Source organism: Meleagris gallopavo, chromosome 1 (genome assembly GCF_000146605.3).
Source record: "Meleagris gallopavo isolate NT-WF06-2002-E0010 breed Aviagen turkey brand Nicholas breeding stock chromosome 1, Turkey_5.1, whole genome shotgun sequence".
NCBI lineage: Eukaryota > Metazoa > Chordata > Aves > Galliformes > Phasianidae > Meleagris > Meleagris gallopavo.
This window is the reverse complement of record NC_015011.2, coordinates 76148641-76172349: the sequence shown is the minus strand read 5'-3', so window position 1 is coordinate 76172349 and position 23709 is coordinate 76148641. Positions and strand designations below refer to the sequence as shown.

General features: G+C 39.5%; 1 protein-coding gene across 3 annotated transcripts in view; it reads left to right on the top strand.

Annotated features, from left to right (window-relative positions):
- MAN1A2 (mannosidase alpha class 1A member 2) overlaps window positions 1-23496 on the top strand; it is a 132143-nt gene extending 108647 nt beyond the window's left edge. Inside the window, exons 11-14 of one of the 3 annotated variants that reach the window (XR_795100.2) lie at window positions 5379-5551; window positions 15672-15787; window positions 18838-19352; window positions 22056-23496. Coding sequence is in view for 1 of the 3 variants with exons in the window: in XM_010718173.2 (XP_010716475.1) it covers window positions 5379-5551; window positions 15672-15787; window positions 18838-18970 (422 nt within the window). In the remaining 2 variants the exon portion in view is untranslated. Of the gene's footprint in view, window positions 1-5378; window positions 5552-15671; window positions 15788-18837 lie in introns of all 3 variants that reach the window. The other 2 variants (XR_002117709.1, XM_010718173.2) reach the window with 2 other exon arrangements.
- The last annotated feature ends 213 nt before the right edge of the window (window positions 23497-23709 follow it).

The window sequence follows — 23709 nt, the reverse complement described above, 5'->3', positions numbered from 1 at the left end:
ACATAGTGATATGAGAACTAGCTGGTTACAGAAAAAGGCTCTCTTTTGGAGGATGGATAGTTGTCCTCGTTCAGCTGATAGACTTATTTTTGAGTCACCATAGGCAAAAGCTTCTCTTTCCTATAGACCTGGGAGAGCTTTTGCCCCATTTGGTGTCCTAGAGGAGACAGCAAGGCTCTGAGGCTGTGTACTGAGGACAGGGAGCTTTTTTCTTTGGGTAGACCAGAACTGTCCTTTCCCTTGTCTTCCCAGCGTTACTCATAATAAACAGAGGTACGTGCCTGGTCTTACTATATTTTAGTGTTGTGATACTATGTTAAGTAGCCTAAGTTTATGTAAGGGGCAAGTATGAAATGAACTGCTGTTTCAAGATCCAGTCTTAGCAAAATCAAAGCAGAATTTCAAAGAACAAAAGCACTTACGGAAAAGAAGGACATTATATTGCCAACTGTCAGTATCCTATTGTGCTTACTGCAGGTATAAAAGAAAGATTAGAGAAAAGAAAATTCAGTAGTACAGACAGTGTCAGGCAAACTAAATTCTGTATTTTCTGCAATCTGTCTATATGGTAGAATTATCATATCATGAAATACTATCTCCTGAAATTCTGTGTTGAAATCATGCTTTCCATAGTTTACATAAATAAACAGGAGATTATTGGTTGCGTGACTAGTGATTTAGGTACCAAGATTTTTGTTTAGTATTATTTCAAATGGGGCAATTTTGGTCTGAGCAGATTTTACCACTGCCAGTAAAATGGTCTTGCAGTGACAGCACACCTGCTTATTTAGCACTGAGGTGATTTTATGCTGTGACATTTGTGTCTGGAGCCTTTTTACTTATTAGAATATTTTAAGACAGTAATAGTATCCTCTCAAGCTGCTTTTCTCCTCTCATACATTACTCTGTATCTTCAGGCAAACTCTGTCACCCTGTGTGAGACAAAGTATTTGTCATGTCTTCATCCTCCTTTAACAAAACAAGGTAATATAGCCCTTATTCTTAATTTACTTCTGCCTGTATTCTTATTTACTTGCCTTTGGAACTGAAGCTATCACAACTGATGTGAGAATCACCCAGACTTTCATCATTTCTAAGACCATCCTTATGATCCCCTGGATTCATTTGTTCCTGTTGATGGCTTCTAAAGACCCTTGAGGTGAGAAAGGCCATTTTGAAACCCTCTCCATTCTCTGGTTTACCTCTTGAATTCAAGCATTCTGTTGCTGGCCATTTTTTTTGTTTTCTTGTTTGTTTTTTTTTCTCAGTAGCGGATCATCTTTGTATTTAGGAGTTCTTGCTCCTGCAGTGCAGGCATGTAAGGCCATCATCTCCCAGTTGTGATGGGTGGAAGAGGATCTTGTGTTGCAGGAATCCCACACGCTGTAGCTAGTTTACAGTGCTCCCCTATGTACTCCAACTTATTCCCCAATTCAAATACTTAATCTTGCATCCCTAAACTTATGATAAAAAGGTGCATGGTTTACCATTAGTCATTTGGAGAGGATTGAGGACCACCCTGCAGATAATAAAGCATCCTGCTTTTTCACCTCTTTACTGATGAAAAAAACTGACTTTCTTTCCGTTTTGCCAACAGTGATCACTTTCCCATTTAACCAGAAAAAGTTGCCATGTGATCACAGTTTTGAACAGTGATATAGACTGACTGATTTGCCTTAGAGCTAGCATCACTGAAAGAAGAGCTTTCTCCTGATGTTTTGAGTATTCAGTCCCCTAGATTGTGTCTTAGTGATCCCATGCAGAATTTTTGGATGCTTACAGTGCATTACTGAGGCTGAAGATTTTAGAACTTTTTTTTAACTTGATAGGAAGTGTAGCACAAGGACACCATCAGCTTTTGGACAGACTGTTGCTGGTGTCTGCCAAGTCTCCCAGCCTCTAAATAAGACCAATCTCAGATCTGTGAGCCTACTGCACCTACGAGTCCTGCTGGATATAAAGCAAAGAAATTCAGACTCAGGCCATGAGACCATCTCTGCCTCTCTGCATAACGCCAACAGTTGGCGGTTGTTGCTGCTGTAGTCAGTATAAGTCAGTGTGAAGATGCATAGCTTTTTCACAGCATCAGATGTGGAGGAAGGACGTAACTCCATTTTAGACTTCTATGTGTTCATATGTAATCTCAGTTCAGATTTGCGATGCTGGGGAATGTCTCACCTCTACAGAGAGGAGGACTAATGTCTCTTAAATTTAAGAATGCCTTATTTCATATTTCAGTCAAAAATTATAGTAGAATTGGTAGACCAATTCCAGTTCAAAAATCAGTTGTTTGATCTCTGTACAGATCTCATTGTTTCTATAAGGTGCCTGGCCATCGTATTCACCCAACTTAGGTGAAAGTATTTGTTTTTATTAGCCTGGAGACTGATTAACTGAAAACATATTAATCATTACCATCAAGTTAGCTTTGAACATTTAAACTGCATTGCCATCTTGCAGTTTTTTAGGAGCAAATCTGAAATGACTAGCAGACTTACCTCTTTGGAAAAATTTGCTATTTGCATGCTGTTTTCTCAAGTCTCTTTTTGAAGTCTCATTGTTCAAATATAAGTTGGTCTGTTTACCTGACGGTCTTCTATTACATGGCTTGTTACAAGTTTTGCCTTAATCCTTCATGGTGTTACTCCATCATTTGTATTCCCTTTCTCATCAAATTGCATTCTTTCAGCAATAAGTTACCCATTTCATCTCTTACGATGCTGTCTGTACCATAGTGCTGATTAGTACAGAGAAGTGGAAAGTCCTGTATCTTTTCCTGTTGTATTTCAATCAACATTATGTCCCAATGACAGTTAGCATTTACATTCATGTGGACAGTAATGGATTAATGCATGGACACAGTCACTCTGATAAACTAATTCACCTCTCAGTGTTCTCCAAGACTTTCAGACTCCTGAGCTGTAGATTGGAAAAGTGACTGAGAATATCCTGAGAAGCTCAGGCTCTTTCTAGAGGTCTTTGAAAATCCCTGTAGATTCTATTCAAGGTGATGGTCAACCTAGCAGTCCCTGTGCGTTGCCTTTCTGATTCACTGGAAGAAGCTGATGGTCTTTGGAAGGTGAAGGTGGAGTATACAGGCATGATTCTGATCTGTCTCTGAGACATGGAGTAGTGATACTTGAGTCCACATTCTCTGGGGATATGTAATCCACACATACTTCGGCTTCATACCTGCTCTGCTTTTTTTCTTTAACATAAACTGTTGATAGATTAATCCTGCAGTCATCCTAAATCTCCCATTCTTTGGTAGAAGACTTCAAGATTTTTCTGTAGTTGGGTGTGCTGTCAATTTGGAGAGAAGGCTGAGAGAACTGAAGATGCAAGTTGTGCTTTGATCTGTATGCCAATGTATTGGCTGAGCAGAAGAGGTCATAATGCTGTGAGTGGGCTTTGACAAGGCTAAAAGTTCTGTGTTCTTGTGGTACAAGGTTTTGTGTTCTTGTGGTGCAAGGTTTGCCAGGGTTTATGCTTGTGTGTGGACTGTACACCTGGAAGTATTATGGTTACTGAGGAACTCTTTTTTAAATGCTTAACATATACACCATTAAATGACATGGCAGTGGCATAAAACATCTAGTAATGTGAAATCCATAAATGATAATGAAAAAAGATGAAAGAATAAAAATACCACTTACAAGTTAAAATGAATAATTTGCTTTTGCAGCTCTTGTAGAGATTGAATTAGTAAGCAAGACTATATAGCTCATTGAATGTGATGTTTTATAGCACATGGTATTCTAAGTAAAATATACTACTCTTTATGTGTAAGATTTTTCCCATTCATTAGCTGAATTAAAGTTTTGTCTATAGAGAGATTATTTTATGATGAAGTTTTTTGTGCATCATTGAAGTTTCTGATGGAAACTATCCCCAGAATCTGGGTATAGCATTAGCTGTTATTTTAAGTATGGCAACTCCAGTGAAAATAAGCCGGATGAATAGGACAAATGGGGCAGATATAATTATTCATCTCTTCGAGAGATGGTGACCAGTGGTAATCTGTTTAATATGTAATTTTATTTATAATACATGTATAAAGGTAAATTTTATCTTATATTTTAATGTGTATGTATATTTATACATAGAATATACACGTACATAAATGTTCAGGAAAAGAGCATGAACAGTATGCACACTGATGGCAACTGAGAAAAGGCTATTGGGGGTATCAGTAATGAGAGAAGGCTGAAAAATTGCACCAGGATCTTATGGGGTTGACTTACTGAGTAATAACTGAGTTAATTAAGTTCAGAATAGTTAAATGTAAAGTAAGGCATCTATGAAAAAATAATTTCAGATCTCACATATAAGATGATGAGCTCTTAGCTGACAACATTATGAAAATACCATCTCTCTGTATCAGTCAGGAAAAACAAACTGAGAAGAAACAAAAGAGAGAGCATTATTATGTAGCTATATTAATCTTGCCAGTACATTTAGTTCAAACTAGTCCACACGTTTCAGTAACACTGTAGTTGGGTTGGAAGAGTTGCAGATAGCCCTGGGAGGAAAACTAAAGGTACAGAATAATTTCCATTAAAGGAACAACTGAATCAGATAGGATTCTTTCATATGGAAAATAAACGTTTTAGGTATGAAATGACAGATTTGCAAAATCACCAGGGAAAATGTTGGGTGAGAATCAGTTGTTCATTCTCTTCTCCAGCAGGAGAGCTAGGGACTATTGAATAGATCTAGTAGCAACCAAGCTGAAAATAGACCTCCAGATGCTGGCACTGTGCTGTTACGTCTTCCTTTAAAGGCAGAAGCAGCAAATCTCTTCGTTTAGAGATTTATTTTCAGATGTGGCTAAGTTTCCATTGAGTAGTTGTAAACATTTTATTAGAGGATTCCACTAGGAAGCGCATGAGCTTTGGTGGCCTGACAGCACTATGCTAAACCAAGAGTTTGAATGAGATAGCTTATTTGGGGTGGTGACGTCTGTTTTTGTTGTAAGATCTTTTCCAGCTGTGCTGGGTAGGATCAAAAGGCGGTAAAACATCTGTTGACCTTTTTGTTTCTTTTGCTGTTCAAGAATTGATGTCAGTTGTTTTAATTTTATCCTATAATTGAATATATTAATGTGTTCATATTCCTTGTGTTTCATTAGTTTTCAAGAGGATTACTGTATGCTTGTAAAGATAGGTAGTTTTCTCCCAGGAATTGGATAAGTTCATAAGAAAAGTCCTCAACAATAGGAAATATTTATGAGACTGCTTTAAGATGAGCTAGATCCTGCTTCTCTCACATACTTGGGATGTAGCAGCCTCATATCCACCCTTCCTCCTATGGTTTGTCAGGAGTAAAAATGTTCCTTTTTTTTTCTTTTTTTTCTTTTTTCCCTCTTTGCTCTGCAGCATTAAAGCTGGGTCCAGAAGCATTCAAATTTGATGGTGGTGTAGAGGCAGTGGCAGTCCGTCAGAATGAGAAGTATTATATCCTAAGACCGGAGGTGATTGAGACCTACTGGTATATGTGGAGATTCACGCACGATCCCAAGTACAGGCAGTGGGGCTGGGAGGCAACACAGGTAACTATTTATTATCTGTCAGTGAATTAATTCCACATATTTTCCTTTTGTAGCTGAAACGCTTCAAATAACTTATTTCACAAGTCCTGTAAACTAGCATACATATGGAAGTATGTGTTGTTATTCCTGGTTGGGTTTTTTTGTTTCTTGTTTTTTGTTTTTTTCCTACTACTGAAACAGACAAACAGTAGAAAGGCATGTTCAGCATTGTACAGCTGGTGAGCTTCAGGCTTGAATACAAGTTACTGGTCATGACTCCTACTGTAATCATTGGTCCGCAGCCCTCAAGGGAAGTAATTTATACTGGGAAACAAAAATGTAGTATAAATAACTGTTAAATGTGTATTAGCGCTTGTTTACTTTAAAAGACACTGCTGTTCTTAATGTTTCTTCTTGGTCTACTGTTAAAACTCAGATTGTCTGTAGACTGTAAACTACATGTAAACATGTGCGTTGGTATCATGGCTTTTTCTTTTCATACTTGTCTAAATGGAAGGAAATCAGATTGCCAATCACTTCTAATTACTCAATTATAGTGAAAAAATCCAGCATTACAAGAAGCAAACCGTAAAGGAAAGTGAATAAGCAATAATACCTAAGGCAGAACTTAAACATTTTTGCAAAGGTATTTTAGAGATTGTTATTCCCTTGTATGGATGCTTTGCTGGATTTGAATCTGATCATTATATATCCTTACCAAATTCCTGAGTGTGAAAATGTTCTTGAGTCTTTCTCATTGGAAATGCTTGCACTGGTCTATGAAAGCAGAGATTTATACTAAAAATCTGAATTGCTGTGTTTGTGGCCTTCTCTCGTTCATCCCTTGTACATAGATGTCTGTTAGTTATTGATTATAGGCTGGTTATATGAGTAACAAGATATCACTTTAATATGACAATATAATATTCTAATTGTAAAAATTATTTATAATCTAGGAAAGGTTTCTCACTTTGTATGCTTTCTGGAGCTGAACAGTGAGCCTTTTCTGATCTCTTATTTCTCACTGCTTCCACCTGCTGGTCTGTCCCAGGTCATGCAAAACTATATTGCTGTCTCAGCAGTTTTCTGGTTCTCTTCAAGATCTGAGCAGCCAGTGGGCCACTACAGCTCCTCCACTTTGTTGCTATAGCTCCAGCAGTCTTTGGAAACATACCTCAAAGCCATTTTTGAATGTGAGAATAAACATTCAAGGTAACAAGACGCTAATTTACTGTAGCTGGGCAGATGAGATGAAGAAAGAGCCAGGGAAGAGAGGATTCAGGAGCCTGCAGAAACTTTAATCTGCATATCAGAACCAGTTTAGCTCCAGAGGCAAGAGATCCAGAAAAAAGTACTTGAAGCTAATGCTGATCTGTTGAAAAGGCAGATTCATGGAATTTAGCTTGGCTCATATGTATGCTTTTCTCAATGTAGTTGTAATAATGTAGAAGAATCTTAGTATTTTAAGATAGTGCCTTAGTCTTGGTTAGGTTTTGCCTTGTAGACTGTTTGGTTATAACCAGCATCATATTATTCTGCACAGAGGTCCCACGTACATCACATTTTTATTCTAAAATTCATTGCCACCATCTCTAAAATATAAGTCATATCAGCATCAACATTAAGTCATATCTTTCCTGCTGCCTGAGCTATAAATGTGTCTAATATGAAAAATCATAGAATCATAGAATTATTCAGGTTGGAAGGGACCTCAAGGATCATCAAGTCCAACTGCAGCCTAACCATAGTACCCTAACTCTGACAACCCTATGCTAAATCATATCTCCGAGCACCACATCCAAACGGCTCTTAAACACATCCAGGGATGATGACTCAACCACCTCCCTGGGGAGCCTATTCCAATGTTTAACCACCCTTTCTGTAAAGAAGTGTTTCCTAACGTCCAACCTAAGCTTATCTTGGCGCAACTTGAGGCCATTTCCCCTCATCTTGTCACCTGTCACCAGTGAGAAGAGACCTAACCTGCTCTCACTGTAAGCACCTTTCAGGTACTGGAAGAGAGTAATAAGGTCTCCCCTCAGCCGCCTCTTCCCCAAACTAAACAGCCCCAGCTCAAAGAAATGCATTTAGTAACCTACCCCTTGCCAGTGTATGCAACAAATGCCTGCTTATCTAACACCAGCTCTTGTCAGAAGCTCTGGCTTGTGATCCAAGATGAGATTATGACCTTTGTAGTAAGTTAAAGAATAAACAAATACAAAATTTTTCAAGATAGGATCTGTCTTTATAGTACAGTGCAGAGCTTTTTCTCCATCTTGCTCTCATATTTTCATTACTCCTAACGCTTTCAAACAAAACCCTTCCTCTTCCTCTGTCTCCAGATTTATGTATGTGCAGGGTAGGATTTTATTTTATCTTAAGGCATCTGCATTGAAGTTGTGTAAATCAAGCACCCCATGTGTATATCTTTCTCTGTCCTTATAGAGTGCCTTTTTCTGCTTACTTCCTCAGTAGTTCTTTATTCGATATAACTGTAGAATGTTTTTGAACTCATCGTAAATGTTTTTGTTTACCTCTCCCTCCCACAATTAGTTTTTTTTTTCCCTCTCCCTCCCACAATTAGTTTTTCTTTCCCTCACCATCATACTAACAGAGGAGCTTGGGAAGTTTTCTGCTCCCAGGGTTTTCTGTTCCCTGCATAGAGATAATAAATTCTTGTGTTTACTCCTCACACCTACTCACTGCTTTCTCTGCTTCCATGCCACACACAATTCTGGCTGTGCTTGTTCCTCCATTTGTAAGTAATCTGGTATAATACGCAGAGCGGTTAGCTTGCTGCTTTTGTGTAACACAGCCTTTATTCACTTTTCTGTTGCCTTTTGACCACTGAATATACTTTGAAATCTGTATTATAGTTCTCATGGCAATTTTTTTTTCTCATAAGAATTTTAATTCATGCTTTGCACTTCAGGGGAAAACAACAGAACTGTAGGGGGTCAGAAGGGACCTCTGGAGATCTCCTATTCCAGCCTACCTGCTAAAGCAGGTTCCCTAGAGTAGATAACACAGGAAAGCATCGAGATGGGTTTTGAATATCTCCAAAGGAGACTCCAGGATTTCTCTGGACAGCCTGTTCCAGTGCTCTGTGACCCTCAAAGTAAAGAAGTTTTTCTTCATTTTCAGATGGAACTTTCTATGTGCCAATTTGTGCCCCTTGTCCTGTTGCTGGGTGCTGTTGAAATGAATCTGGCCATATTCACTTGATTCCCATGCATTAGGTATTTATAAACAATGACGAAATGCCTTCCCAGTCTCCTCCAGGCTGAACAGTCACAGGTCTCTCAGCCTTTCCTTAAAAAAAGAAAAAAGACACTCCAGGCCCTTAATTGTCTTTGTGGCCCTCTACTGGACTATTTCCAGTAGTTCCCTGTCTTTCTTGAACTGTGGAGCCCAGAACTGGGCACAGTGCTCCAAATGTGGCCTCACCAGGGCAGTGTAGTGGAAAAGGATCACCTCTGTCGACCTGCTGGCTATGCTCTTCTTCATGAACCCCAGGACACCATTTGCCTTCTTGGCCACGAGGGTACACTGCTGGTTCATGGCCAACCTGTTGTTCACCGGGACACCCAGGTCCTTCTCTGCAGAGCTCAAAATGAATTTTGTTTCAGAATGTGAAACTTTTTTTTTTTTCTCCTTTTTTTTTGTTCCATTGAACCTAATGTTTGTTCTTGGTGGTCTTCTTTACTTGCTTCTTTGAATTGATGCATACCTGCCTGTCCTCAGAAGGACTGAGAGAACTGGGATCTAGTCTAGAGGCAACTACAATTTTAGTTCCAAAAAAACCTTGATCTTGTCACAGGCCCTGAAATTTCACATGGCATCGTTTTTGAGCCCAGAGATATGTATTTGGCATGAGTACAGTATTGCATATTTTTCTGTTCTACTACTGATCAGAATAAGTGGAAAATCTAATTCCTCTGGTAGTTTGTTGCATAATTTAATTACTTATGCTGTTAAAAAGATATGCTTTATTTCCCATTTGAATTTTTCTAGTTCTATATGTCAATCATTGAACTTTCCTATGACTCTCTGTACCATATAAAAATGTTTTATTGCCCTTGGTTCCTTTCCAGTTTTCAGATTATAATAAGCCTACTGGATTGTCTTAACAAACTGTACTTTCTCCTGCTGTAAACCATTTTCTCCAAATAGAATCACCAAGGTTGGAAAAGACTTAAAAGATCATCCAGTCCAACCGTTCACCTATTACCAATAGCTCCCACTAAACCATGTCCCTCAACACAACATCCAGTCTTTCCTTGAACACCCCCAGGGTCAGCGACTCCACCACCTCCCTGGGCAGTCCATTCCAGTGCCTGACCACCTTTCCTGAAAAGTAATACTTCCTAATATCCAGCTTGAATCTCCCCTGCTGTAGCTTGAAATCATTCCTTCTGGTCCTGTCACTAATGACACGAGAGAAGAGGCCAACTCCCAGCTCACTATAACCTCCCTTCAGGAAGTTATAGAGAGCAATGAGGTCTCCTCTGAGCCTCCTCTTCTCCAGGCTGAACATTCCCAGCTCCTTCAGCCTCTCCTCATATGGCCTGTGTTCCTGCACCCACCTCAGGTGTTCATCCTGCTTTTTTAAAAATGAAATCTGAAATGGTGCATTCCAGTTTTTGTCTTTACCTACAGCCTTATGCAAAATTAAAACTACATGCCTGCTTCTGTTTGCTACTCCTGTGTGTGTACCTGTCTCAACATCCTAGGAGGAACTCATATTAACTTGTCTCTGGTGGCCATTGGATTCTTTTAAATGTCTACTTTCCAGACTAATCTGGTTTTGTACTCCCAATCTTTATTTCTAGGTCTAAGATTTTGTATCTGGCCATACAACACTCATTTTGTTAGGGCTCCAGTTACCCCCAGATTACACTGACTGCTGTTATTCACCTACATATCATATTTGCCAGCAGCAGCTATGCAGTGATTTAGTGAAAATTAAAGTGTGACCCCTTGTTGAATCTCTGTGAAAAGCAACATATCCAGTGATGGGTCCACATTTCCAGTTCACTGTTAAATTACTATTGGTTGGTTTTTAACTAAGATAATGATATTGGTAAGGTATAGTGCTATTTTCTTCCTATCATTATGTGTTATGATACCATGTCAATTGCTTTAAAAACATTTCTTATACCTTTGCAGTTTCCTTTACTACTTTCTACTACTTTACTACTTTGATTTCATTCTTTGAAGTCTACAAGTTTGCTGAGAATGATGGTTTCTGTAAAACCATACTTACCAGTGTCAGTTGTCCTTTTGTTCTTTTATATGCATTTATTTGTGTTTCCAAAATTGTTTGGAATTTAGATCTGATACCCTATATTTATCCAGTCAGCTTGCCAGTGCCTCTGAATAATAGCGTTGCTTTGATACTCTTCCAGTCCTCTAGGACTACCATGTGACCTAAGGTGCAGTAAAAATTAGCATCGTTTTGTCAAGTGTATGGGAACCAGTAGGACTTGGCCTGAACCAGTGATTGGGCCTTATCAGGGTCTTGCTTCTCACGAATGAAGAGGACCCCAAGCAGTCAGACCCCTATGGCCCTGACAATGTTGGAAAAGAGAATTCTAAAAAATCTGAACTAGAGGCTGTGGTAGAACTGGACCTTCTAGAAATTCAGCCAGTAGTCACTAAAAAAAAAAACAAGAAAATCCAAGAAAGACCTAAGGAGGTACCACCCAAAGAGTAGCTTCCTCCCCAATCTATGACGCATGTTACTGCATACCCATGTATGGACATTGAATTGGTGGACTTGGTCCAGCGATTCCAGCAAAGGCCAAGGGAAAGTATCCTGGCCTAGCTGTTGAGACTATGAGGTATGGGAGCCAAAAGTGTCATGATAAATGAGAAATTTCAAACTGGCCTCTGTTTTGACACAGCCAGTACTAAGGCAAAGACCATATAACACTATCATACACAATGAGGAAAATCATTCCTTAACTCAGTGTGGATTATGGTAGGCTGTCAGCTAATGTGGCCTAATAAACCAGATACACCCACCCATTGTGGTTTATGGAATTCTATGGAAGAGCTCCAGAACTGCATCTGGGAGCAAGGTATGAGGGAAACCATCTGTGAGGACACTTTGAGAGGCATTTTGTGTATTTGATCTCGCCCTATCTGCTGAATTAAATGTACACATAAACTGGGAAAGGTTTGGCTGGGATTTGTGGTAGCATCAGGTTTCTATCCTGGTTTCTGATCTTAATCCAATTGGTTTCTGATCTCAGCTTTGGCATGGAGCAGAAGAAAGGCATAGCTTGTTTATAACCCAGGAACTGAGTGACTGTGCATTGTACATCTGCACAGATAGATGGGCAGTCTTCCGAGGACTTACACTTTGGATTGCTCAGTGAGCCACTCAGGATCGAAATATCCACATCCGACCAATCTGAGGCAGAGACATGTGGTTTGATATCTGGAATGTGGCAACAAACAGTATACACCCATGCAATCACCAGGGAATGGTAGAGCCAGTACATTAGCTCAGATAAGGTGGCTAGGTCTGCCAGCAGATAACATTGCCCCGTTGTGATCTACTGGACAGGAGACAACACAGGAAGCAGTAAAAGCGTGGGGGCTGCCCATTCGAATTCAGATATTGCCCAGGCATGTCAAGAATGAGAAGCATACTCCAGGGTGTAAGTGAGACCTTTGCCAGAAACAACAGTGCATCACACTGAAGGGCATCATCCCTTGTACTGATTGCAGGTCTTCTATGTAGGCCCCCTCCCTCAGTCTGAAGGGACAGATGTGCCTTGAACTACGTTGACACAATAAGTGGATTAGTGCAGGACTATCCAGTGCTAAAAGCAAATCAAGCCTATATGATCAAGTTATTAACTAAATGAATGGTAACATACAGGACTCCTCAAGTCATCCAAAGTGACCAGTGAACAACAGTACAAAAGTGGGCTGAAGAAAATAGCATCAAATGGTGATTCCATCTGCCTTGTAATCTGATGGGAGCAGGCCTGGTATAGCAGTATAATGGCATTCTAAGGCCACTCTGAAGTCTGATTCTCAGTCCTTGCAGGGGTGGACTAAGAGACTACATGCTGAGAGACATGAATGAAAGACTCAGAGATGGCAGACCAGCACACTGCATGTTACAAACAACTTGGGCCTCACTGCTTAGGATCCAAATTAAGGGAAATGATATACGATTGAAATCCCAAGTTGGAACAATATGCAGTGTTCTGCTTCTTGCCCCTGAGAACTTAGAACCTGGAATCCACATGGTAAGTTGGCCTTGGGAAGTGCAGGTTGGGCCAAAATTGTGCAGACTGCTTGCACCACGGGGGAGATTATTAGAAGGGGGAGGAATGGTAACATGACAAGTAATTGGGATATGGCCATCAGAAATTATAAAACACCCCAATTTTCATAGTGAATGGGACCCTGATTCTATCTCTCTGACAGATCAGAACCCCCTGCTTTGGTACCTGATATAATTATTCAGCTGTCAATATCAGGCTAAAGAGTGTGGTATAAAAGACCTGAACATAGAATCACAGATTCCTTGTATTCTAGGTTGGAAGGGACCTCTGAGGGCCATCTAGTCCAACTGTCCTGCAATGAACAGAGACATGAACAGTTAGATCAGGTTGCCCAGTGCCTGTTCCAGCCTCACCTTGGAATTCTCTAGGGATGGGCATCGATCACATCTCTGGGCAACCTGTTCCAGTGCCTTACTGCTCTCACTATAAAAGTCTTTTTCCTCATACGCAGCCTAAATCTCCCCTCTTTAAGCTTGAAACCATTTCCCTTTGTTCTGTCACCATACAGACCCTGCTGAAGAGTCTGTCCCATTTCTTTCCTGTAGCTCCCCCTTTAGATATTGAAAGGCCACTATAAGGTCTTCTCAGAGCCTTCTTTTCTCCGGTCTGAACAGCCCCAGCTCTCTCAGCCTGCTGTTGTTAGGAGAGGTGTTCCATTCTGTGAATCATTTTGTGGCCCTTCTCTGGACACACTCCAACAGGTCCACATCTCTCCTGTACCGAAGACTCCACATCTGGACACAGTACTCCAGGTGAGGTCTTGCCAGCACAGAATAGAGGAGCAGGATCACCTCCATTACCCTGCTGGCCACACTTCCTTTGATGCAGCCCAAGATACAGTTGGCTTTCTGGACTGTGAGGGCACATGGCTGACTCATGTCCAGCTCCCATCCTCCCATGCCCCCAGGTCCTTTTCAGCAGGGCTGCACTCAATCCTTTCATCCTCCAGTTTATATTGGCATTGCATGTTGCTTTCACCCAGGTGCAAGACCTTGACTTTGGATTTACTGAGCATTGTGAGGTTATCCTGGGCAAGGTTCTCCTATCTGAGCATAGTTTGATGGTGGCAGAATTGCAACTGGCCAAACATTCTCCACCCAGACAAGGATGCGTTCTGCGCTATTATTAAAAAAATTAAAATAGTTGCAAGAGGATGCAGGTTATTTCCTACGTAGAAACCCAAAGTGCTTTAGCTCATGTTTATTTGTATGACACTTGCCTAGTGGCTTGTAGGTCTTGCAAGGAGGAATGAGGAAATAGTTCTGTAACCTGCGTGTGCATTATTTCTTCAGAAGTCAAGAAATTCATTTTTTCCTTTTTTTCCCCTCCCTTTGGCTACCATGCAGTAGCCAGCATTACTTGTGATGTGTAAGAACATGCAAAGAGATTGTCATGAGTTTGATACTCTTGGATACAATTTTATCTCCAGATGTAGAAAGAACTTGGTCAACCTGTATCTTAAAATGTGAGTAGTCTCAGTATAGTCCTGGATTGCAACAGTAACCAGATCAGAACAGAATTCATACAGACACTTCCTTCTCAGCTGCTCAAACTCCAACAAAAAAGGAAATGTTTCCATCCAAAACTAAAAGTGAAGGAAGCTTCACTTAAAATAAGGAAATACATCATGAATTACATTCGCTAAGAAACAGAGGAAATCCAGGCCTAGAGCTGTGTGGAGAGAAGCTTCGTGCAAACTAATGGGCCAAGTCACAGATTACAGGTAGCTGTGTTCAGTAGTTGGTAATGACAGATAGCCTAAGCCAAGCAGTTTCCTTCATCACTTTACCTTTTTGGTCCCCACATGAATCTATAAAATAGCTGTTCAAAGAGCAACTATCTGCTGAGGACATACCACCAAAACAGTGGGGAGGCAGAAACAATTTGTGAATCATTTCATTGTCATAGCTTTGGGGCTGGTTTTAGTGGCTGATATCCTGGCATGGTGTAAGATTATGTTTGTCAGCCAAATGATGAGTGCAAGGAGGTGCTCTGCACTACTGATGCATTCTTCCCAGTCTCCTCTTCCAGTGTGATCTTTGCTGTACTGTGTTGGAGCTGATTAGCAAGCTGGTTTATGAATCCAAAATCCATTGGCCCCTCTCTGCCTGAAATGCTGATTGGTTTAAAGTTGATGCTTTAAACATAAAGAACTGCTTTGAAGTCTGGTACACGAGCTGCTTTGAGTTTCAACTGTATAAGGGGGAAAGAGAGAAGCACTTATAGGGGGTGGAAATGTGTGGAGAAAGAAGTAGCTGGAAGAGTATGTAAGGTGAAATCAGTGCTTCCCTGAATATTAGTACTGTATTTAATCCCTACCTTCAGAAAGTCTCTATGACTAGTTACAAGTCACAGTCCTGTAATTCTTCAAACTCTTCCAGCTGCAAAACCCAGGAGCGTTTGTCGTCTTCCTACACTCCCTATAACCCATGTTACGTTAATTGAGCGATGAATGTTCTACACAGTGTTACTTACAAGCAGCTATGCCAAGCTTAAAGCTGAAGTCTGCTGAGTCTGTGTCCTCCCATCAGTATCAGTGAACAGTGAGTACCAAGGAAATCCTTCCCCAGAATACCTTTTTCTAACTTCTAGCGGTTTGCCAAATGTCTTTAGTAGCCTTGGAAGGATTTTACTTTTGTATGTGTCCAGTCTTCATTTATTTACTTATTTTCCCAATCCACAGCATCATCTGTGATAGTCTGATGTGACTAAATTATGCAGAATGGAAAGAATTTCCTCCTTTGCTGATCAATCCTGTTATTTCAGTGTTTTCAAATTTTATTTTACTAATTTAATTCCCTTTTTCTTTTTTTTTTTTACCTCCCCTTCTGCAGGCAATTGACAAGTATTGCCGAGTTAGTGGTGGCTTCTCTGGCGTCAAGGATGTCTACTCATCATCTCCTACATATGACGACGTACAGCAGAGTTTTTTCCTTGCTGAAACATTGAAGTAAGCTGTTTTCACTCTTGCATATTCCTGTAAAACCTAGCATGTAGTTCTACAAGAATATGTTGACTAAACAAATAATCTCTTGTCATTTCCAGGGTGGTTTGGTCTTTCTTTTTTTTCCCCCAGCTTTCAGGTCCAAGGTCAGCCTATTTTCTCAAAAGAAAATACGAATAGATTTTCTAATACAAGAGGCTAATGCTGAGGGAGTGTTCATTTTTAAGACTTCAATTTGATTTCTGGCATCACAATAGGGGAAAGGTATCTCTTTTTTAGAAAACACTCTTTGCAAAAGACATTTTTTAGATGCAGTGACATATTTTATACAAGTGCATGCTGTATATACTCTGCTATTGTAGAACCTGTTTCTCCTGTATGTACCACTGCAAAGGAGTAAATTTGAAAAAACATCCTCTGTGCCCTTGAATTATTTTTCTGTATTTCTCCTACAGCATGCCTTTCTAGAATGTTTTTTGTTGGAAGCAAGAATATCAGGCATATTTTATAGTCTTTTATGTACTTCCAATTTTAGAATATTGAAAATATTTTTTTAATTCAGTCGAGTCAGCAGAACATCTTCAGTCGGTTATGCAGGGGCTCATGCGCTCAACTGTAAAGTTAGTTCAAGGTCAAGTGTCTGAAGTTTCTTTTCAATAACAAAAAAAAGTTATTCTGTACTATGCTAGAATATTCAACAACCTTTAACTTACGGAGTTGTTGCTTACAGTAAGAAATACATATAAAGTTAAGAATATGTAAAGGAGACTATTATTAAGAGATCGCTTTTTAGGCCTGAGCCAGCTTATCATCGCTACTCATCTCTTCCATTATGATGCAAACTTGCTGTCAAGAGCACTCTTTTGTCTCATAGTTGTGATCACACTGGGGTTTCTCCCATAAAGCAGTGTCTCCAGGGTGTAATTATTTCTTGACACTCATATCAGTGAACTTGGCAATGCACTTCTAGCATTGAAATCTACCAGTGTTTAATGTAGGGTATCTTCCTGAAATCTTGTGAATTGTTACTTCTGGAAGAAAAGTGCCTGAGTTGGCTATTATTCCCTGCTCCTTTTTCACTCCTGCATAACAGTTTGCAGAACATTGGTTCAGAAACCATGGACAGAAACCGTTTGGCTGTGTGAATGTGAATGAGGCCAAAGATGCTATTAGAAGACTGTTGTCTCTGCTTATGTATCCATGCCAACATGTGATGGAAGGGATAGTACATATGTTGTTGCAAAAACCTGTCAGCAGTGAGGACTCATTCAGGTGGCCTTTCTGTCTTTACAACTCATTGATATGAAGAACAATAACAAAAACAAGAATAAAAACAAAAAAAATTGTAATAATGTGTCAGCCTAGTATGGCTTGTAGGTTTTTCAGAGTGAAATGATTATTTTTTGTTATTAAAAACTGTAATAATGTTTGTTATTTTACAGTATTTACTAGGTTTTAGCAACAATTTCTGACAGAGAAGATTTGTTTGAGCTACTGGGAGCTCAAAATGCATAGGGAAAAAATAGATCCAGTGGCAGAGCTGATGCCTACTTTAGGCACCATGCGGTATCTCACTTGTGTGAAAGGACTCCAAGTTCACTCCATCTGAGAGAAGGATATGGCTGTTGTGTCCTGCAGTTGAATAATCCCTAAAGTCCTCTCAATGGTCACAATACTTTGTTTCCCTTTATTACCATTACAAAAAGAAAGTGAGCACTGCTGCCTCTTCTGTTATCTTTGTTAATTGTATTTATTTATTTACTCCTTTGAGTTAATTTTCTGCAGCCTAAAAGCTATACTCCCAAAGAGAGACTCAGCATTTCAAACAGGTCCTGCTAGTTACACAGGGCTTCTTGAGGAGCTGATTCTGTGTCATCCATCTACCTATAAAAGCCAAATCAGAGAGAGAATGAAGTCTGCTCCTATGGGACTTCTGTGGTGACAGAACTGACCTTTGAAGTATTGTCAGAATCCTGCCTAGATCTTTCATCAAAAGGAGATCTGAAAGTTCACTGATGTGTCACTCAGTAACTGGATGTTCTGAAGGACAAGCAGTGACATTTCACTGTAGACAGTGGGAATACGAGCATCTGATTTATAGCGAATACAGAGCAATATGTGCTCACATTCTGGGTGTGACAAAGCCCACTGAGGGAAGTGACAACTCTTTCTTGTCCTGTGCTGCAAGACCTGACACTGGCTGAATAGCAGGAAATTAAGCTGAAACAGAATTTGAGAGGTCCTATAAGCCAGTGATGTTAAGCTTAGCTTGCATGGTTTGCAGGTTTTCTGGAAGAAGGGAACTGCCTTTGGAATTATAGCATTTGAGTTAGGAAGACAAACAAGACAAAGATCTCTGCTGCCAGTGTCCTCTTACAATGATAGCATAACCACATTCAAAACTGTGTATTAGGAGAAAAGGAAAACCAAGAGATAATCTTTACACATATGTCCAGAAATGTAACGTCATTACATGCTTTATTTGCGCTGTGTTGCTTTTTAATGTACAACATTATGAATCTTCTCTGCAAGCATATTGGCACATTTCCTCCTGCCAGAAGCTGATGATGACTGCCCCGCATGGTGATGACAAATCAAATATCTGGCATGGCTTAGTGGCTTCTTTCGTGCTTCCTCTAAATATTTGATTTGATTTGATTTGATTTGAATGGAATAGTCATTTCCAAGTGGGTTTGCTCTATTGAAACCAATTTTTTGTCTACTTCTGCTCTGCTCCCCAGCCTTCAAAATCCTTGTGCTTGATGTCTTGATGTTTGTATTATATTATAAGCCTTGGAAAGGAGTCTTGAAAAATAGAATTACTTGGAAAAAGTAAAATGTTGTCTTTGTAACAAATTTTTCATTGCAGGGCTTGACTGCAATAAAAATGACTCTTAAGACCATTATAATGGGGAAAGTTGTATGAGTGCTATAAAAAGATTGAAAGCAAATAACTTGTTTATGGCTTTAGCTGTTGACTGGTGGGGCTATGGTGCCCCAGTGTCTGTTGCTCAACTGTAATACCCACCATTTTTCTTCTCTGTATTGATATCTAGGTATTTGTATCTGCTTTTCTCCAACGATGACCTTCTCCCATTAGACAACTGGGTTTTTAACACAGAAGCTCATCCCCTGCCTGTTTTACATTTAGCAAACACCACACTTTCAGGAAATCCTGCTTATCGATAAAATCAGCTCTAAGAAGAGGAAGAGAGACTTTTCAGCTGTTTTGTTTACATGGATCAACTGAGACTTTAAGCAGGAGAGGAGATGGACGCTTGATAAATCTTGATCTCTGAGTCAAGTACAGGCGTGAGAAACAAAGCTCTTCGACATATAGATGAGTAAAACTGAAACAAAGTTCTGTTTTATATATGACCAAAACACAGGTGTGGTATTTGCAGGACAGAGACTTCAAGTGCTTTGAACCCTAGCAAGAAATGGAATCTACTGTCTAAAATAAATGCAGCAGCGTGAGGAAGAAGAGGCTTTCCTGTTTAGGGACAGGAACTTGCAGCTGCTGCTGTTGGCTGTTGTAAGGCACAGCGCACCAGTCATCTCTTCAGATCGGGTGGGTTCCAAATACTTTGATTTTTTTTCTTTTATTTTTGTTTGATGATGGCATGAACAAAGCAACAACAAAAAGCAACATCACTGCACCAGCAGCGTCAGGATTTGAATTTTTTTCTGTATCTGTCTGAATTTTCTAAGGAACATCAGTTTGCCCAGACTGGCAGCCATTCTTGGGACCTTCAAACTATTAAAACTAAACTATAAAAACTATTACTTTTTCATTTTCCCTTTTCAAAGCAGTGTTGAAAATTCTGTGTTGTATGTTCACACTCAAAAAAGCAATGAATAAGCATTTGGTTTGTAGTTTGCTGTCAACAACAAAGGCTTAGCTCATTTTGCAAGTTGTGGTTAGAGTGTGGAGCATAACACTGGGGTGGGATAAGAGACTAAGCGTTCTTTCTTTGCAAATCCCATCAAGTGGAAAGTCCACATTCTCTTGTTTTTCTTGTTTCTTCTAGCCAAATTTGCAGAGATAAAAATTTGAGAAAAACAGTCTCATAATTTATATAGCAAGGTATAGGATACGACATTTAAAAATGCTTCCCTTCAGCTAAGCAGCAGGAGTTTGTTGTTTTATGTTTTTCCATGCAATCTGGATTTTTCCTAAAAATTAATTTCACTCTTTGGATAATATTCACAGAACCTTATTTGAAGGTTTGAAATCCTATCTTATCGTATTTCTGTGTATGACAGAAGCCAAAAACTGCCTTTGATTTAGTCTAGAAAACTCCTTTCCGTTTGGGTGACCTGCAACAGTGCAAAGCCAAAATGATTGTCTTTGAAAACAACATAACATCTCTTACACATGAGTGGAAAAAGAAACTGCAGATTCTCTTCAATTAGTTGATAAGAAATTAGATGCTGTTTCCTTTTTTTTTCTTTTTCCCCTTGAGTACTCGAAGGCTGGAGTAGTTCAAATACTTTGAAACTTGTCTGGACAGTTGAGCCTCAGTCTTCACAATTTTTCCTAAAAGAAATTTAGCTTTTTCAAGTATCTCTTCATTGATTGATATTTTTTTTTTAGTGTTGTTCCAGAATCCTTACAGCTTACATAATTATTTTTACTCCCCTTTATAGGTCTCACATCCTTTTGCCACGGTGACTGGCATGTGTGCTGGAAAAGAGCAGTGAGGTGCTTCTTTCCCTCCTAATTTGTGCATGGGTTGAATCTTTCAAAAATTCTGATTGTCTTTTCAAACTCAAGTGAGTGAAAGAATTGTCTTTAGTGAACTACAGCAGTGCAGCACCATGTCTAAAGAGACTGAGTACCCTCTCTCCCCCTCAAGGATGTTTATATATGAAATTTCATATATAAAAACCTTTTCCCAATATCACATTATAGTTTTTCTGACTCTACATTGAAATAGGATTTCCTATGGTATTTTTCCTCACTTCTCTTTGACAGTAATTTACACATAGCGTTTTTTCCTAGGTCATGTGATTATTACTTTCAGACACTGTCCTCCAGACTGTCACTTTGGTTTAAGAGGAGGAAGAAATAGACCTTAGAAAACAATCTGATCTCAACATTTTTACCTTCATACCAATTACTTAGTTACTGTAATTTGCAGCAGTATCTTAAAAATAATTTGAGAGCTGATAAAGTAATTGATGTAGTAAATAATACTGATTCAAGCAATTGTTAAGTGAGAAGTATCTTAGTAAATGGTTTCTTCTTATTGGTCACACATTAATTTCTGCTAATCTCTCTAGGTACCAAGGAGAAATAGGAAAGATAGATTCCTCTGTTGTTTTTTCTTGTTTTTTTTTTAAAGAGTGAGAGAAAAGGCACTTTCTATCCTAGGCTGTCATCATACACCTCCTGATAAATGCAGATGTAGAATGGCTGCCAGTCTGTTCAGAGACAAAATTCTGTCGGAGTCCCAGAAACAGCAAATTTCTTACCATTTTTGGATGCTCTGCCACACCCCTCATGTGAAGAGTTACTATTCAAATTAATTCCTCCATGAATCCCAGTGTGTTAATTCGCTGCCACAAGAATGCTTGAATTGAGGACCTAAGCCATTTCATGTTATGGGATGGTATTTTTCTCAAAGCAAATGTACAGTACTGCTATTTCTTCTTTGTGTAGACAAGCAGCAGGTACCAAATAAAGGACATTTGTTTCTTGTTTTCCAGTTAGCCCAAAGTTTGTCAGTGTCTACTCCAGCACTCTTTAAAAGGCAAACTTTCCTTTTCCTACAGAAGCTACAGATCTCCATAGTCTATTCAAAATAATGTGTTTTATGGACTTACTGCTATGTCACTCATAAATCTCTCCATCTTGAGATTATCTAGAGCAAGTTGAAAGTTTGGAGGATTTTCAGTGAGGCATGTGTAGACACTAAGCATGGATATGGAAACTTCTGTCTAAGTGACATGCCCTTAGTCAGAGTCCTTCACAAAGAAGGAGGTTTTGATCTGCATAATGGAGTTATGTGTGGCCCACAGTTCAGACTCTGGGTTTTCCCTCAGTTTTCCCTCTGGGTATATAAGGTATAGGTAGAGTATAACCGCTTTCATTCTGTTGCTTCTGTCTTACATACTTTCATGAAGGTAGAGTATAAATTTAAGCACAAAATGACTTTCTAGTCCTAGTTGTTTCTGAGTCTTGCACTGTATTCTCTAACAAAACAGTCCTCATTTTCTTTAGGTAGATGTCCCATTTTAGCAATTTCTGCAATGCCTTCTCCTCTTACAGGATGAAGTAAAGGACATTTTTGGCACACTGGATTTGGGCAAGAGCCTGGAAACCCCAGAATTGTCTATGTCCTGCTTGCATGCAGTCAAAACAAGGATGCTGAGTTCTTTTCTGAATCCAAGACATATACTTGCCTATTGGTCAGGATCTGCTAGCAGTACGTTTTTTTCTAACACTTTACAGCCTGACAGAAGCCAAATTTATGCACTGGCCACTGTGGAGCTTTGTGTGTCCTGCAATCCAGAAGTGAATGTCTTAGCCTTGACCTCTAAGAATAAAACCTTTGAGTGATATACTGGGTGTTCATTTTGCTGCACAATGTGGTCCACAAAATGGAATGCTTAAAAAGAATGTGCAATATTCTGAGTAAGCTGGAATAAGGAGAAAAGCAGATAGTGTAATTCCCTGTGGCATTCACACCTTTGAAGCTTCTTTAGCTCCCTACTCCAAATTTGCTAAAAGACCATCTTTTACCTTTCAGTCACTGAGATTCTCACCTGAAGCTCTACGAGATTTGAATGTCCAGTATCTGGAGTTTTGAAAAGTGAAAGCAATTTCATGCTCCCTGTAATACCATCCTGTAAGATTAAAAGTATATGTTTCATTGATTTATAACTAAGCTGTATCAGACTGTCCTCAGTGATACTCTCTTCTGTCCTTGAGGAAATGTATGATATTACAAACCTTCATAATGTGACTCTTCCTTGTTTGAATGGAGAAGTAGGTAACAGAATTAACACTGAAAGGATCAACAGTGTAATCTAGCACCCACAGAAAATGACGAGGCAGCTTGCATCTCAGGGCTGTAGTAACAGGCTTTTGGCAAATTGTGCCTGTTACATACATTACTAAGTAGTCCGTGTTTTTAAGGGGGCAAATTACAAAGAGACTTCTTGTTACCAGAGAAAAATGCAAGCAAGCTCTTGATCCACACTGTAGTTCAGAGATCTGTTTAGCCTAAGCCTTCCCTCTTTTGCTTCTTGAATTCTGAGAAACAGTCTTCTGACTCAAGGGCTTGGGTTGCCATACAAGGAGGAAGTCAAAGCTCTGTTGCAAGTTCTGTGCATACAGCTGTAGCAGAGATGATCAACACTAGCTGCTTCGGCTGTCAGCCCATTCTAACTGCTCTGTAATTGCTTGGAAAAGTTGAGAATCACCGAAATCGAAAGAGGCAGCCTGGCTCATTACGGTGAATTGTTGCCTTTAATCCTAATTGCTTGGTGGAAGTTGGTTTTGCATTCTGCCTTTATTCTTGCTTTGTTTGACAGATTACTTTTATTCCAAAATGACAAAAGGGCAAGAGTCTTTCTTTTGATGTGGAAACCTTCTGGCTGCCTCTGACCTGGAATCCTGCATATGTACTTTTTACAGATTAAAAATAATATTGTATATAAAAAAAAACGAAAAAAAGATTGAATAAAGAATGTCTTTAAGTGAAAAAGTTGGTCTTGTGTCCTTTGCCTCCACTAGCAACCTCCTGTAGCACTGGACTGTGAAACTCATCCTGTTTCACAAGCTTGTTGGTGTTGTAGCTTTTCATTCCCCTGCAGCTCTTCTGGGGACTTTGTCACCTCGAGCATGTTTCAAAACCTACTACTGCAAAATTAAACATGCTACCCCTTCCTTTTAACAGGTAACTGTGGTGCTCAGGTGT